This window comes from Serinus canaria, chromosome 26 (assembly GCF_022539315.1).
Source record: "Serinus canaria isolate serCan28SL12 chromosome 26, serCan2020, whole genome shotgun sequence".
NCBI lineage: Eukaryota > Metazoa > Chordata > Aves > Passeriformes > Fringillidae > Serinus > Serinus canaria.
In genome coordinates this window covers 2,908,213-2,922,324 of record NC_066339.1, presented here as the reverse complement: position 1 = coordinate 2,922,324, position 14,112 = coordinate 2,908,213, and the positions used below count along the sequence as shown (strand labels likewise).

General features: G+C 54.3%; 2 protein-coding genes across 3 annotated transcripts; both read left to right on the top strand.

Moving 5' to 3' along the window:
- Positions 1 to 213: 213 nt before the first annotated feature.
- On the top strand, positions 214 to 3,431 carry OLFML3 (olfactomedin like 3). The gene is made up of 3 exons (XM_018922240.3): positions 214 to 360; positions 1,737 to 2,022; positions 2,450 to 3,431. Exons 1-3 carry the CDS (start codon positions 253 to 255, stop codon positions 3,235 to 3,237), a joined length of 1,182 nt encoding a protein of 393 aa, XP_018777785.2. The 5' UTR covers positions 214 to 252; the 3' UTR covers positions 3,238 to 3,431.
- Positions 562 to 1,722, top strand: LOC127060827 (uncharacterized). 2 transcript variants are annotated; one of them, XM_050985424.1, is made up of 2 exons: positions 562 to 673; positions 797 to 1,722. In XM_050985424.1, the coding sequence occupies exons 1-2, from the start codon at positions 642 to 644 to the stop codon at positions 1,698 to 1,700; spliced, it is 936 nt and encodes a 311-aa protein (XP_050841381.1). In that variant the 5' UTR covers positions 562 to 641; the 3' UTR covers positions 1,701 to 1,722. The 2 variants fall into 2 exon arrangements, with proteins under 2 accessions (XP_050841381.1, XP_050841380.1); XM_050985423.1 differs by having other exon boundaries at positions 735 to 1,722.
- Positions 3,432 to 14,112: the final 10,681 nt, after the last annotated feature.

The following is a 14,112-nucleotide window of genomic DNA, read 5'->3' as shown; positions in this document are numbered from 1 at the left end:
AGGACGTGTCCTCTCGCTCGGGGCTCCCCGCACCCCAAACTCCTGCCACCAGCCCGTCCCCAGTCTCCTGCCCCATCCCCGCGGCTCGGGGGCAGCGCGCTGGCTGGGGCACGAAGGGGTTAAAGCGCCCGGGGCTGGTCTGCGGGGAAGGAGCAGCCTCGCCTCCCTCCCTGTGCACATCTGGATGCAATAAGGGCTGGGGAGGCCGGAGCATTCCTGAGCACTGAGCTGGAGGCTGCCGCGCTGCCGGCCATGGGGCCCTGGCGCTGCCTGCTGCTGCTGCCGCTGCTCGCCCCGGCCCTGCGCGCCCAGCAGCAGCAGTTCATGGAGTACGTGGAGCGCCGCATCACCCTCCTGGAGGTACAGCCCCGCACCCCGCATCGCCCCGGGGCGGGGATCACAACCCTTCTCCGTGGAGGCCGGCGGGGCTGGGAGCGGGGCTGGTGAGGAGGAGCTGGGCTGGGGTGTCCTGGCAGCCCCTGCCGGGGTCCTGCACAGCCCAGCTGCGATACACCGGGCCAAGATGGGCGTGGGAGCACTGGGGGACGGGGGGATCTGGGGAGCAGGGGCACTGTGAGTCTGGGAGAACCGTGGGGACATCATGGGAAGGGGAACATCAGAACCATGGGGACATCACAGGAATGGGAACATCTCAGGAGAAGGGGCATTGCAGGTCTGGGAGAACCGTGGGGACATCACGGGAATGGGAACATTACAGGAGAGGGGCATTGCAGGTCTGGGAGAACCGTGGGGACATCACGGGAATGGGAACATTACAGGAGAAGGGGCATTGCAGGTCTGGGAGAACTGTGGGGACATCACAGGAATGGGAACATCAGAACCATGGGGACATCACAGGAATGGGAACATCTCAGGAGAAGGGGCATTGCAGGTCTGGGAGAACCGTGGGGACATCACGGGGATGGGAACATCTCAGGAGAAGGGGCGTTGTGGGTCTGGGAGAACCGTGGGGACATCACAGGAATGGGAACATCAGGACCATGGGGACATCACAGGAATGGGAACATCACTGGAGAAGGGGCATTGCAGACCTGAGAACCATGGGGACATCACAGGAATGGGAACATCAGAACCATGGGGACATTACAGGAATGGGAACATCATGGGAAAGCAGGGATATTGTGGGTCTGGGAGAACCATGGGGGCATCACAGGAATGGGAACATCACAGGTCTGGGGACATCATGGGAAAGCAGGGGCATTGCAGGTGTAGGAGAACCATTGGAACATCACAGGAATGGGAACATCACAGGAGAAGGGGCATTGTGGGTCTGGGAGAACCATGGGGACATCACAGGAATGAAAACATCATGGGAAAGCAGGGACATTGTGGGTCTGGGAGCTTCACAGGGTCATCACAGCAATGAGGGCATCACGGATCTGGGAGCAGCATGGGAGGCTGGGGAGCACTGTGAGCTCAGGAACATCATGGGGGCATCCTGGGGGTGTCACAGGAGAGCAGGGCCTTTGGGGTCTGGGGGCAGCACGGGAATGGGGCATTGTGGGTCTGGGAACATCATGGGAGCATTGCAGGAATGGGCATCATGGGTGTGGGAACATTGCAGAAGCAGCACGGGAGCAGGAACAGGGTGGGATGGGACCCAGAACCACGAGCTCCCTGTGGCTCCAGGTGCTCCCCCAGACCAGGCAGGCTGGGACAGCTGCCATGTTGGGCTGTGAGGTTTGGAGACCTCAGTGTCCCCTTGGCCACCCCAGGAGAGGATCTCACAATGGCACGACCAGAGCAGCCGCTACTCCACGGAGCTGCGGGACTTCAAGAACCAGGTGCTGGGGATGCTGGAGGCGGCCGAGAAGGAGCGGGAGGCCATGCGGGCGGAGGCCGAGGGTGCGGCCGTGCGCGTGGACCGGCTGGAGCGGGAGGTGGACTACCTGGAGACACAGAACCCCGCCCCGCCCTGCGTGGAGGTGGATGAGACGCTGATGGACAAGCAGGTGGCCACAGCCAAGCAGAGGAAGAATGAGAAGTATACCAAGCTCACAGGTGAGGGGTTGTTGTGGCTCCCCAGGGGGATGGTCCTGTCTGAGGGTTACCCTGACCCTTCCCAGCCCACCCCAGTCCAGGTGTCCCCCAGCCACGGGCCAGGGCATTTTGTCCCAGCAGGGCATCTCAAATGTCTTTGGCATCCCCCCAGCCTGGGAGCTGCATCCAAGCCCCGGGCTGGAGCCCTGTGCATCCCCAATGCCTCTGGGGCAAGGCTGGGGTGAGAGTGACTCCCCTGCCCACGGCATGGGTGCACTAGGGGACTTCTCAATGCCACCAGGGATGCACCTAAACCTCTTCAGTGAATTTCCAAGGCAGTTGCCTGAGGGCCGGGGTGGGACAGGGTGAGAACCCAGCACGGAGCACCAGCAGTCCCACTTCAGGGCAGGGCTGTTCCCAGGCTCTCACAGCCACCCCTCTCTCACAGATTGCAGTGACACCATTGCCAGCATCAGGGCCATGAAGATCCTGAAGCGTTTTGGCAGCTCCTCGGGGCTCTGGACCAAGGACGCAGCGGGGAGCTCGGAGAAGATCTACGTGTTTGATGGCACCGCCAACGACACTGTTTACGTCTTCCCCCGCATGCGGGAGTTCACCCTCTTCTCTGCCACCCGCAAGGCCGCCCGCATCAAGCTGCCCTACCCCTGGGTGGGCACCGGGCACCTCGTCTACGACGGCCACCTCTACTACATCCGCCAGCAGGGCCTCTCCTTCCAGGTGATCAAGTTCAACCTGGCCAACAAGACGGTGGTGGACAGCTCGGTGTTCCCAGCCGAGGAGCAGATCCCCGTCTTTGGCCTCTCCTCCTCCACCTACATCGAGGTGTCGGCGGACGAGGAAGGGCTCTGGGCCATCTACGCCACCAAGGAGGACGAGAAGAACATGTGCCTGGCCAAGCTGGACCCCGCCTCGCTGGACATCGAGCAGATGTGGGACACGCCGTGCCCGCGGGAGAATGCCGAGGGCGCCTTCGTGGTGTGCGGGGCGCTGCACGTGGTGTACAACACGCGCCTGCCCAGCCGCGCCCGCGTCCAGTGCGTCTTTGACGTCAGCGGCACGCTGGCCCCCGAGGACGCCTCCCTGGTCTATTTCCCCAAGCGCTACGGCTCCCACGCCAGCCTCAAGTACAGCCCCCGGGAGAGGCAGATCTACGCCTGGGATGACGGCTACCAGATCATTTACCGCATGGAGATGAAGAAGAAGCTGGAGGTCTGAGGGGCGCGGCCCGGCCCGGCCTGGCCTGGCCCTCAGGACGGCATCTCTGCCCCTTCTCCCATCACTGTGAAATGAGGAAATGCTGGATCCCCACCCAGCATTGGGTGTCCCCGCCTGGGAGCAGCCAGCAGAGTCCTGGACTAATTTAATGAGGTTTTCTTTTCTGCTATAATGAATAAATACTATGCAGCGAAGTGCGACCGCCTGCCTGGGGGAGCGTGGGGTGCTGGGCAGGGCTGTCAGAGCCCTGAGCTCCACCTTGCCCCTGAGACACCCCAAAAAACACTTCCCAAGGGTGGGGTGTCCCTGCAGGGCTCAGAGCAGCGAGCACAGACAGACCTTGGGTGAGTTCCTGGGCAGGGGTTTATGTTTGGTGAGGGTTTTGGAAGGGCTTAGGGCAGAGATGGAACACGAGGCCTTGGGCAGGCTGCTGGTCAGGGCCAGCTCATTTTACATGAACAAAACTGTGAGCAAACAGCAAAATCCTTTAATCTGGGAGGACAACAGGAGAATTCCCTCCCCTGCTGGGGCGGTGCTGCAGCCAGCAGGCCCCAGATGTTGCTGATTTACTGAGTTTGTTTCTAATGAAGCACAGGCCACCTCCCCCTGCAGCCAATCTCCACCTTATGTAAGGCCCCAGATTGCCCCATTATTTTCCCTTCCCTCTTCCTCTGGCACAGAGCAACCCCAGAGGGGATGGGGCAGGACAGGGCAGGTGCTGGGAGCCCCTCAGGGGCTGGGGACAGCCCCAGTTGTCCCCACACCGTGTCCTTCCTGCCCCAGCAGAGCCTGTCCCCCATGCTCTCCCTCACCCCACACCCCTGCAGGATTTGCCCCATTTCTGTCCCTAGAAACCCGGGATTGCTGGGGTTTGTTCCCATCACAACATCCCGAGAGCACAGAGGATGGATTAAGAGGTGTTTCAGTGCCATGAATGTCCCTTTTCCCCCAATTCTGGGGACAAGCAGTGAAGCCATGGGCCAGGCTGGCTGGGTGAGGGTTGCATCCTGATGGTGCCAGTGCCAGGCTGCCTTTTGAACACCCCAGGGAGGTGCCAGCCCTGTGGGGAGCACCTGAGGGGGCCACCTGCTCTCCCAGGGCTGTGGAGTGGCCATGCCACCCCCCTGCCACCCTAAATCCCATCCAGCTGTGCCCAGCTCAAGCCAAACTGTTCTGCCACATGGAGGGCACTTGGTATTTGCCTCAAGCTCTTTGGTATTATAATAAAATTTGTTGCATAAGAAAAACCTTCAAATACACACTTTGAATGACTGTAATTGGCTGGTGCTGAAAGTTCAAGACACAGTGCAAGTCAAGCAGAGAAATTATCCAAGTGTGAAGGACTCTGTGAACTGTCAAGTTAATTTATGGCCCTTTTCAAGATCAATAAGGGCAGTAACAGAAATATAATTTTCAGAAATCTCACAGTAGTAAATAATTACACCCATGATTTCTCCAGCTTGAATTAAAATTGATGGGGCAGCAATGATTGTGCACCAGAAACATCTTGGAGCTTGGAACATGTCCTGCAGTTCCTTGTGACACCTGGAGCCTTCTCTGCTGCAGGTGAGCACCCTCAGCTCTCCCAGCCTGGCTCCAGAGGGGCTCCAGCCCTGGAGCAGCTCCGTGGCTCCTCTGGATCTCTGCAGCCTCCTCCCTGTGCTGAGCACGTGGGCAGAGGTGCCACTCACTAAACCAGGGCAGTCCGAGCCCCACGAGCTCCCGTGGGATTTGTTTTGTACAAACTCCTTGGGAATGAGGAGGAAAAGGAACAAAATAACTGCAGCACCCGATGGGCTCCTGGAGCACAGCACTTATCTCGCACTCCACATCTTCAAAGCACTTCAGGAAACATCAACTAATTAATGCTTGGAATAACTCCCGTCATCAGAACAGCCTGATCTCCATCTGCTGGCAAACAAGAGACAAACCCCACGTGTCTGATCAGCAGGGGTGGCTCAGCTCTGAGCTGGGGGCTCCTTGTGACACAGGCTGGGGACCTGGGCCCTCCAAGCTCTGAGTGCCCCCAGCTCCTGGAGTCAGGAATGTCCTGAGCTGGAAGGGACCCACAAGGATCAAATCCAGCCCCTGCCCTGCACAGACAGCTCAAATCTCACCCTGGGCATCCCTGGCAGTGCTGACCAAAGTCTCCTGGAGCTCTGCAGCTGTGCCCATTCCCTGGGCAGCCTGGGCAGTGCCAGCACCCTCTGGGGGAAGAACCTTTCCCTGATTTCCAACCTAAACCTGCCCTGGCACAGCTCCAGCCCTTCCTTGGCTGTTGTCACTGTCACAGAGAGCAAAGATTGTCCCCAGGCTGCCTCCAGGATGGGGTCACCCTCCTCATCCCAGCAGAGCTGAGTCCCTGCCATCCTCCAGTGCCACAGAGGAGTGTGAGGGACCTCAGAGAGACCTGTCTGGGTGACTCTGCTGGGGTGACTGGTGAGAGAGAGGAGCAGCAGGGCTGCAGGACCCTGCCTGCCATGGGATGGACACCCCCAGCCCCATGGAGCTCTGCAGGTGCCAAAACTCCTCATCTCCTGCCGGAGTCATCCATTCCTTTTTTCACTTTTTAAAGTATTTATTGGCCCCATTAGGAGAAAGCAAAGGTTGTGCCACAGCTGGGGGAGTTGCTGTCAGAGCCCTTGGTGCCCTCAGGGGTGGTGATTGTCCCCACCAGCCACCCTGGCCCTGCCCAGGCCCAGCCAGGAGCCCCAGTGGGAGCAGCAGCACCTCCAGCCCTGCCCATGGGACCCAGGGGTCCCTGGTGGGATGCAGGGACCCCAGAAAGATGCAGGGACTTCCAGCAGGATCCAGGGACCCCTGGGGGGATGCAGGGACCCCAGAAAGATGCAGGGACCCCAGAAAGATGCAGGGACTTCCAGCAGGTTCTATGAGCCCTGGTGGGATGCAAGGATCCAAATGGGATGCAGGGACCCTGGCAGGGCTGCCTCAGCTCCCTCTGTCCTGGGTGGAAGTGGATTTTTGTGGCTGCTCCCAGCTGCCCTGCCCTGCCTCTGCCCTCCCAGCCATTCCTGTTGCACTGACAGATTCTCAGGAAAACTCAGCCTTGGCTCAGGGTCACCAGTGGCAGAGACTGCCTGGTCCTGTGCAGGTCACCTGGGGCTGGCATGGGCAGCCTCTTCCCCACAGAAGGCTGAGGAAAACCTTCATTCCTTCGTTCCAAAACCTTCATTCCTTCATTCCAAAACCTCCATTCCTTCATTCCCCTGCCCGTGGTCCTGCCCAGCCCCCAGTGGGGGCAGCTCTGGGGCCAGCATTGCTCCTGTCCCCCTCCTGGGGCTGCAGCAGGAGGTGGCCCCACAGCCAGCCCGGGCAGGGGCACTGGGATCATCCTTTCCCAAAGGAGGGGTTAGTGGAAAAGATGCTGATGGGGCTGCTCCAGCCTTCCCCGAGTCTGCAGCTCCCTGGGCTTTAATTGCCAAATACTTTATCTCTTTAGAGAAGAGCCTCTATAAGTAATAATCCCTTTCATCTCTGCTCCTCTTGAAAAATGCTCCTCTTTGCAAGGCAATCTGGGCAAGTAAATTGAGAAGTTGTGTTATCAGTGGGAAAAAGAAACTCAGATCTTTGGGCTAATTTTTTCTCCTTTGTCTCATTCTCGAGGATATTGACTTTATTCCCCTCCCTGCCTCTTTTCCAGCTCACAGGAGCTATTGATAAAGGGAAATGGCTCAGCGTGTCCTGCTGGAAACGGGGGAACTAAAATTAAAACCAGACAACTTAAACAAGTGCATTATGAAGCTGCCATTGTATTGAAACAGGAAGAGGGGGATAATTCTCCATTTAATACTTTCTTAATGGCTGGTTGGCAACTCTAATCACTGGCTTTTAACTTCAAATAAGTTCTCCTGCCCACGGAACATCTGGCTGAGGTGTAACTCATCACACACCAGCAGCAAAGAGAGGCAGAAAATCCCCCCTCACCCACTCCCCCCAGGGGTTCCCAGCAGGGCTGGGAGGCCACCAGGGCTTGGGGACACACCCAAGGGACATGGGGAGGGACATGGGGAGGCAGCAGCTCCCTGCCAGTCCTCAGCATCTCCAAATGGAAGTGCAAAGGAAGCAAACCCAGATTCACCCAAAGCAGTTCCTGCCATGGGCATCGTCCCTCTGGCAGGGGGACCTGTGCTGGGGCACAAGGTTTGGGGTGTGTGCTCCAGCCCAGCTCTGGCATTTCTCATTTTGGCACTGTCAGTGAGCCCAGGGAGCTGCAGAGCATTTTGTGGGACACTTGGTGTCCCTCCTTTGGGGACAGGAGGGCCCTGGGGTCCTGTGGGTGCAGGGACAGGACTGTGGGGTGCCAGGGCACGTGTGCCCCTCACCTGGAGCTGGCATGGCCAGGGGCAGAGCCCTGGGGGCCCCTCACCCGCAGCCTGGTGGAGACCCTGGTGCTCTGTTGAGCTCTGAGGATGGGCACATTGTGCCCCAGCTGGGCCCAGCCCATCCCCACCTGCCCCTGCCCCATTTCTCCTCCTCAGACCCCAAACCAGCTCCTGCCAAATCCTCCACAGCAGGACTGACCCCTTCAATATCAACAGCAGTGTCAGCTCCCACTTCCTCCCATTCCTCACCTGGGCTTGTTGGGAAATTGAAATGTTCTGTTTGTTAGAGAATAAATGAAGAAAGAATATAATTTAACCAAGAGACATCAGTACCAATACATGCCATGGAATTTTGCACAGCTGGGGTGTGGTGCCATCATCAGCTCCCCTCCTCCCTCCCCAGCCCCCCAAACCCTCCAGAGACCTCACACCCCCTGCACTCCCCTCTTGCAGAGATGTTCTTCATCTTTCCAAAGGGAGGGACAAAAACTGAAATTTCCTTTTAAAAGATGAATTTTGCAGAATGGCAGGGGCCTTGTAGATCTGAATCCCTGCTGTCCCAGCCAGCCTGGGGATGCCCAGGCTCCTCTCATTCATCCTTCCCAGTGCTGCCTACTCCTTCCTTCCCACTGGAAAGGAGAAATGAAAATAAAGCCTTCAAACAGGGAGCTCCCAGCCCTGTCAGAGGAGCACTGGCTTGTGACACACCAAGGTTCAGGATTTTCTGGACAGTTGCATTTATTAGCAGATTTTTCTGCTATTTTGGCTCTTTGATCAGGATGGATTATTTTCCCTGAGCTGCTCCCATTGGTGGTAATGTGGCTCCATCCCCTCCAGGAAGGATTTTGCTGACATGAGGAAGACCCACACCCCATCCCAGGGATTTCACACATCCTGCAGGCTCTACATGATTTCACCAGGATTTTCTTTGGGGTGTTATTATTACTAATGCTGTTATATCAAAGTTGTTTCCTGAGGACAGAAAAATACCAGCTCAGCTATTCAGCTAAGCAGTTCTTTAATTTCTTGCCTCTCAAAACCAGCTCCCCAGTGCCTTTTTGGAATAGATCTGAATTTTCTGCTTTAATCCCTCTTCCTGAGGCAAAAGTGCTGAGGGGGGAAGTGACTCTCCCTGGGAAAGGAGGCTTGGGGTCTCTTTCCCAGTGCCACAGCTCAGGGATTGTGAGTGAGCCCCCAGAAATATCAGCAGAGATTTTTTGTCTCTTTGCCCCTCAATCCCTCATCCCCAGCTGGGAGGCAGCAGCAAATTTGGGGTTCTCAGCCCTCCTGACTTCCCATCTGCTGCCTGGGGAAGGGGGAGTGGTGCAGGCAGGGCAGGGGAGGCTGGAGTGGCACAGGGATGCAGAATTTGGGGGGGCTGGAGCAGTTTCCCCCCAGCACAGCAGCCCTGGCTTTGCCCATGCTGCTGTGTCCTCCTGCTGCAGGTGGCCAAGGTCCTGGAGGGAGATATAACCATGGTAACTGGGATTATCCTGGAAAATTGCTGCCATTGCTGCAGAGGTAGGGTCAAAACAAACAGAAATTATCAATTTTTCCCTTTCTAATAAAATGCAGAAGAGTGTTATTGACTCGTTAATTGCTCAGCTAAACGGATTTCTCCTAAATTACCTCCTAGCCCTTGGAAATGAAAATGGTGCAAAGATTAGCACTTCCATGGGTTTGCTCAGGGGAGGAAAAATGAAAGGTCTGATTCCCTGCCCATGGCAGGGGGGCTGGAACTGGATAATCTTTCCAGTCCCTTCCAACCCAAGCCATTCCATGACTCTATGATTCCCTTTTAACCTAAAATTGCTCCAAGCTTTGCAACCTGGGGGATTCTTGGCACCACACAGGCCATGGAGCCACACTGGGCTTTGTGAGCAGCTCCTGCAGGAGATTGCAGCTCTCAGCTTCAGCTCTGAATTGTCAATCCCCCCCTGAGTGCAGGTTTTCAGGAAATCAGAGGTTTAAATGATAATATTCCTCTCCAACTGAGCCCCCTCCAATATCAGTGTCAGCTGCCACCTCCTCCCATTCCTGACCTGGGCTTCCTGGGAAATTGAAATGTTCAGCTTGTTAGAGAATAAATGAAGAAAGAAGTATAATTTAATCAAGAGACATCAGTACCAATAAATGCCATGAAATTTTGCACAGCTGGGGTGTAGTGCCATCATCCCCTGGGATGATCAGCTGTGTGCTGGCAAACCAGGCAGCTCTGAGCCTGCTCCTCTTCACTGCAAGAGTCACTTCCAGAGGCTTGCAGGGCCATGCAGGTTTAGGAAATAATTATTTTAATTGCATCATCAGCTCCATTCCTGCTGCCAGGAGCTTTTGTTTGCATCCAAGAGAACCCCAGGGCAGCACAGCCCTCACGAGTGGCATTGTCCTGGAGGGAAGAGCTTGGCAAGGTCCTGAGCCATGGCAGCACCACCCCTTTAGTCTGGAGAGGAAATGACCTGTGATCCCAATGAGCAGCCAGAGGGGGAGAATCACCCACATCCCTGTGGGATCCTGGGCAGGGAGGGGAGAATTCCCTCAGCACTCAGGAGCAGGTGGAGCATCCCTGGGGAGGGCAGAGCAGCAATTAGAGGTCATCAAAGCCCAGGTCATGCACCAGGCAGGAAGGTGCTCCTGCAACCATCACATCCCAGAAAAACCCCGTTCAATCGTCTCTGGGAGGTGGGAGCTGCTCCCAGGGCAGCTGCCTTTGGAGCAAAGGTGCTCAGGGGGTTTCACCTCTCAGGATTTCTGCTGGTCACAGTGACCCCGAGATGGGTACAAGTCTCTTTTCCCAGCCTGGCAGTCGAAGGAGGAGTCAGGAGTCCTCTGTTCTCATTCTCAAGGTTGTTTATTATTTCTGATCTCTATCATTCTTTCTCTGGCCTGCTGAGGTCTGTTCAGCAGGTCAGACAGAGGCTCTCTGCCCACCTTCAGAGCTGATGTTGTCTTTTATACTAAAATCTACCTGTACATTATTTACAGTAACTTCCCAATCCCCATCACCTGTGTTAGACAGTGAGCTTCTACCCCAAACCAATCCAAAAGTGCCAACATCACCCAGAAGATGGAGGCTGGGAAGAAGAAAGAAGGACAGGCCATGCCCAAATTCCTCCATCTTGGGACCCTGAGCCCCCATTCTAAAACCCCAAAATTTTACTTTTCACCCCGTGACAAGCTAACTATTATTCTGCTTAAACTCTCTTGACTTGTAATTCTTCATATAAAGGTGGTCATTTGCTCCATGGGTCAAGACCAAAGGCACAGGGGTCTGGGGCTCTGTGCCAAGCTCTCTGAGCCCCCTGGCAGGGGCTGGAGCCCTCCAGGGCAGCCAGAGGGATGTCCTGGGTTCTGACATCGCCCTGCCTAGGACTGGAATTTTGGCAGAGCAGAGCCAGGGCAGGGACACTTGGTGGGGCATCCCCGGAGGGGTGGGCAGGGGGGTCCTCAGGAAATCAGCAGCAAATCCTCCCTCGTTTCTCTCAGACATGCGAGAGGAGCGCCGGCAAAGCGACTTAATTAAAAAATTACCGCTCCTCCACTCGGTCCCTGCCGGCAGCCCCAAAGCCTCAAGCACGGCAATTTGAAATGGAGAGGGATGTGCAGCTGCTAATGGGAGATTAGGAGAAATCTTCCACTTCGGAAGCAATTAACGAGCCAGAAAAAGAATTTGCATGTGTGAATTGGATGGCTGGGTCTCACTCCCATCCTCCCCTGGCTCTGGGGTGGTTCCCTGCTGATGCCCGGTGCCCAAATTCCCCCAGGGTGAACCAAGCCCTGTCCAGCCTGGCCTTGGGCACTTCCAGGGGCAGCCACAGCTGTGCCAGGGCCTCCCCACCCTCCCAGGGAGGAATTCCCTCCCAATATCCAGACAAGGTGATGTTCTCCACTACTGGCTTCCCACTGATCCCATCACTGTGGGATGAGGTTTCTTTCATACATCAGCAACACATTTGCTTGGCAAAGGGGAGAATCTTGTCACAACAATTTATATTTAGTCTCCAAATGTGGCCTTTAATTGCTAATTACAGAATGCTACTCACAGGTTGGCAAATCACACACACCAAAAAGAAAAAGCCAGGGAGGAAGAAAACAACTGGGGGTTTAAAAGGGTTTAAGAAATAAACAAAGGTGTATCGGTGATATTTTTGCCCGACATCCAGGAGGAATGATGAGGAGGACTCCATGGATATCAGAAGGCTAATTAATTACTTTTTTATACTATATTATTCTATGCTATATTGCATTACATATAAACTGAAGCTGCACAAGCTCCCAACTGCCCTCCACTGCCCAGAGTCTTGTGACTGTCAGCCAACAGTCCCCACACACCTGGACTCAACTGGTCAGTGAATCAACACTGTTGGAGTCTCTCCAGCTGTCACAGTGACCCCGAGATGTGTTAGAAAGTCTCTTTTCCCAGCCTCGGGATTGAAGAAGGAGTCAGAGCTCTTCATTTCTCGGTCTCAAGGTTGTTTATTGCATCTTATCTGTAAAATTCTTTCTCCTGCCCAGCGGAGATCCGTTCAGCTGGACAGTCAGAGGCACTCCCTCACCCCCAGGGCGGTGTTTTCTTTATATACTACAAACTACGTGTGCAATATTTACAGTTATTTTCCAATACCTATCACCTATGTTAGACAGTGGGTTTCTACTCTAGACCAAAAGTGCCAACATCACCAGTGAAGATGGAGGTTGAGAAGAAGAAGAAAGGCTAGACACGCCCAAATCCCTCCATCTTGCCCCCAAAAACCCTTATACAGAAAATCCTAAAACCTGCATTTACACTGTAATTATTTTATTCTGACACTATTTACACGATCGTGGCGTTTATCTCTTTCTATGAAGGTGACAGTTTGCTCCATGGTTCATAATCAAACCCACTGGTGTTCTGGGCTGTGTGCCAGGGTCTCTGAGCCCCCTGGCAAAGGTCCCAGGAACTCCAGACTCCCCGAGGGATGTCCTGAGTTCCGACACAAAACCAGAATCCAATCACCAATTCCTTCATGTAAACAATCTTCCACAATGCATCCCAAAACACAGGAGCAGTAAATGAGATAAGAACTGTTTTTTCTTTCTCTGAGGTTCGGAGAATGTGAATCCCAGAAATATCCTTGGGAAGTTGTGCCTTGTTTTTCTCTGTGAAGAGAAATGCAGCTACAAACGTGGTCTTTAATTATTTTAGGGGGAAAAATAGCAGCTGAGAAATAAATGTAACTCCAATATTGATGTTGTACTCCCGTGGGGCTCCAGCACTGGGATGGCCACTCCACCACTCCCAACAGCTCCTCCCGCCCTGGGAGATGGGATCTGGCACAGATGTGCCACATCTGGCACATTTTCAGCCAGAAAAAGGCTGCTGGGATTGGGATTGGGGCTGGTTCTGTGTCGGAACCCAGGACATTGCTCTGGCTGCCCTGGAGGACTCAAGACCCTGGCAGGGGCCTCAGAGACCTTGGCATGGAGTCAAAGCCTTCCATTTTAGCCCATGGAAACAATTCCCAACTTTGTGTGAAGATGTACAAGCCACAAGAGTCTGGATAGAGTGACAGTTAATTTATCACAGGGTGGAAAAGTAGAATTTTGGGGTTTTTAGAATGGGGGTTCAGGAGACAAGATGGAGGAATTTGGGTGATTTCTGCTTCTCCTTCTTCTTGTCCTCCATCTTCTGCTGGGATGGTGACACTTCTGGATTGGTTTAGAGTAGAGACAGACTGTCTAACACAGGTGATGGGTATTGGAAAATTATTGTAAATAAAGCACAGGCAGTTCTTAGTATAAAAAGCCAACACTACCCCACGGGCAGGGACTGTGCCACAACCCGACCTGCTGGACAGATCTCAGCAGGGCAGAGAAAGAATGTTATAAATAAGAGAAAATAATCAACCTTGAGAACCAGAGCCGAGGAATCCCAACTTCTTCTTCGAGCGTGGGGCTGTGAAAAAGACTTTTTAATACCTCGGGAGCCACTTCAACAACTCAGAGCCCGAGAGTTCTGTCCCCAGTCACATTTTGAGCCAGGAAGAGGCTGCTGGGGTTGAGGTGGGGCTGGTTCTGTCCCCAGTCACATTTTATTTCGGGCGCCGCGGTGCTCTTGGCTGTTCCCACGGCAACAGAGCAGGCTCTGTTTGTCCTGGCCCATCCAGGTACTTCCTTAGCTTCAACCAACTGCATTTCTAATAGAAGCCTACACCGGATTTTTTAAATGTACAGGCTTTAAATACCATGTTTTTAATTAAAAATGACACGGGAATGTAAAATATGTAATTATATTTGCATGACTAACGCACTGTCTTAAGTATATATATATGTAAAAAGCTGTAAAATATAATTACAAATTATCTTTGGGAAAAGTCCAAGAAAAAAAAGACATTTCTTGTACATTTAGGTAGCTCTGCTGATGAAAGCTGGCTGCAGGGTCTGAGAACCAGGCAGGGCTCCTGGGATGCCTCTGGCTCTTGGACAGAAATCCAGAATATCCAAGCCTGTGCATCTGCAAAGAGGAGACAAATTCCACTTCTCCCAGGCTCACCTG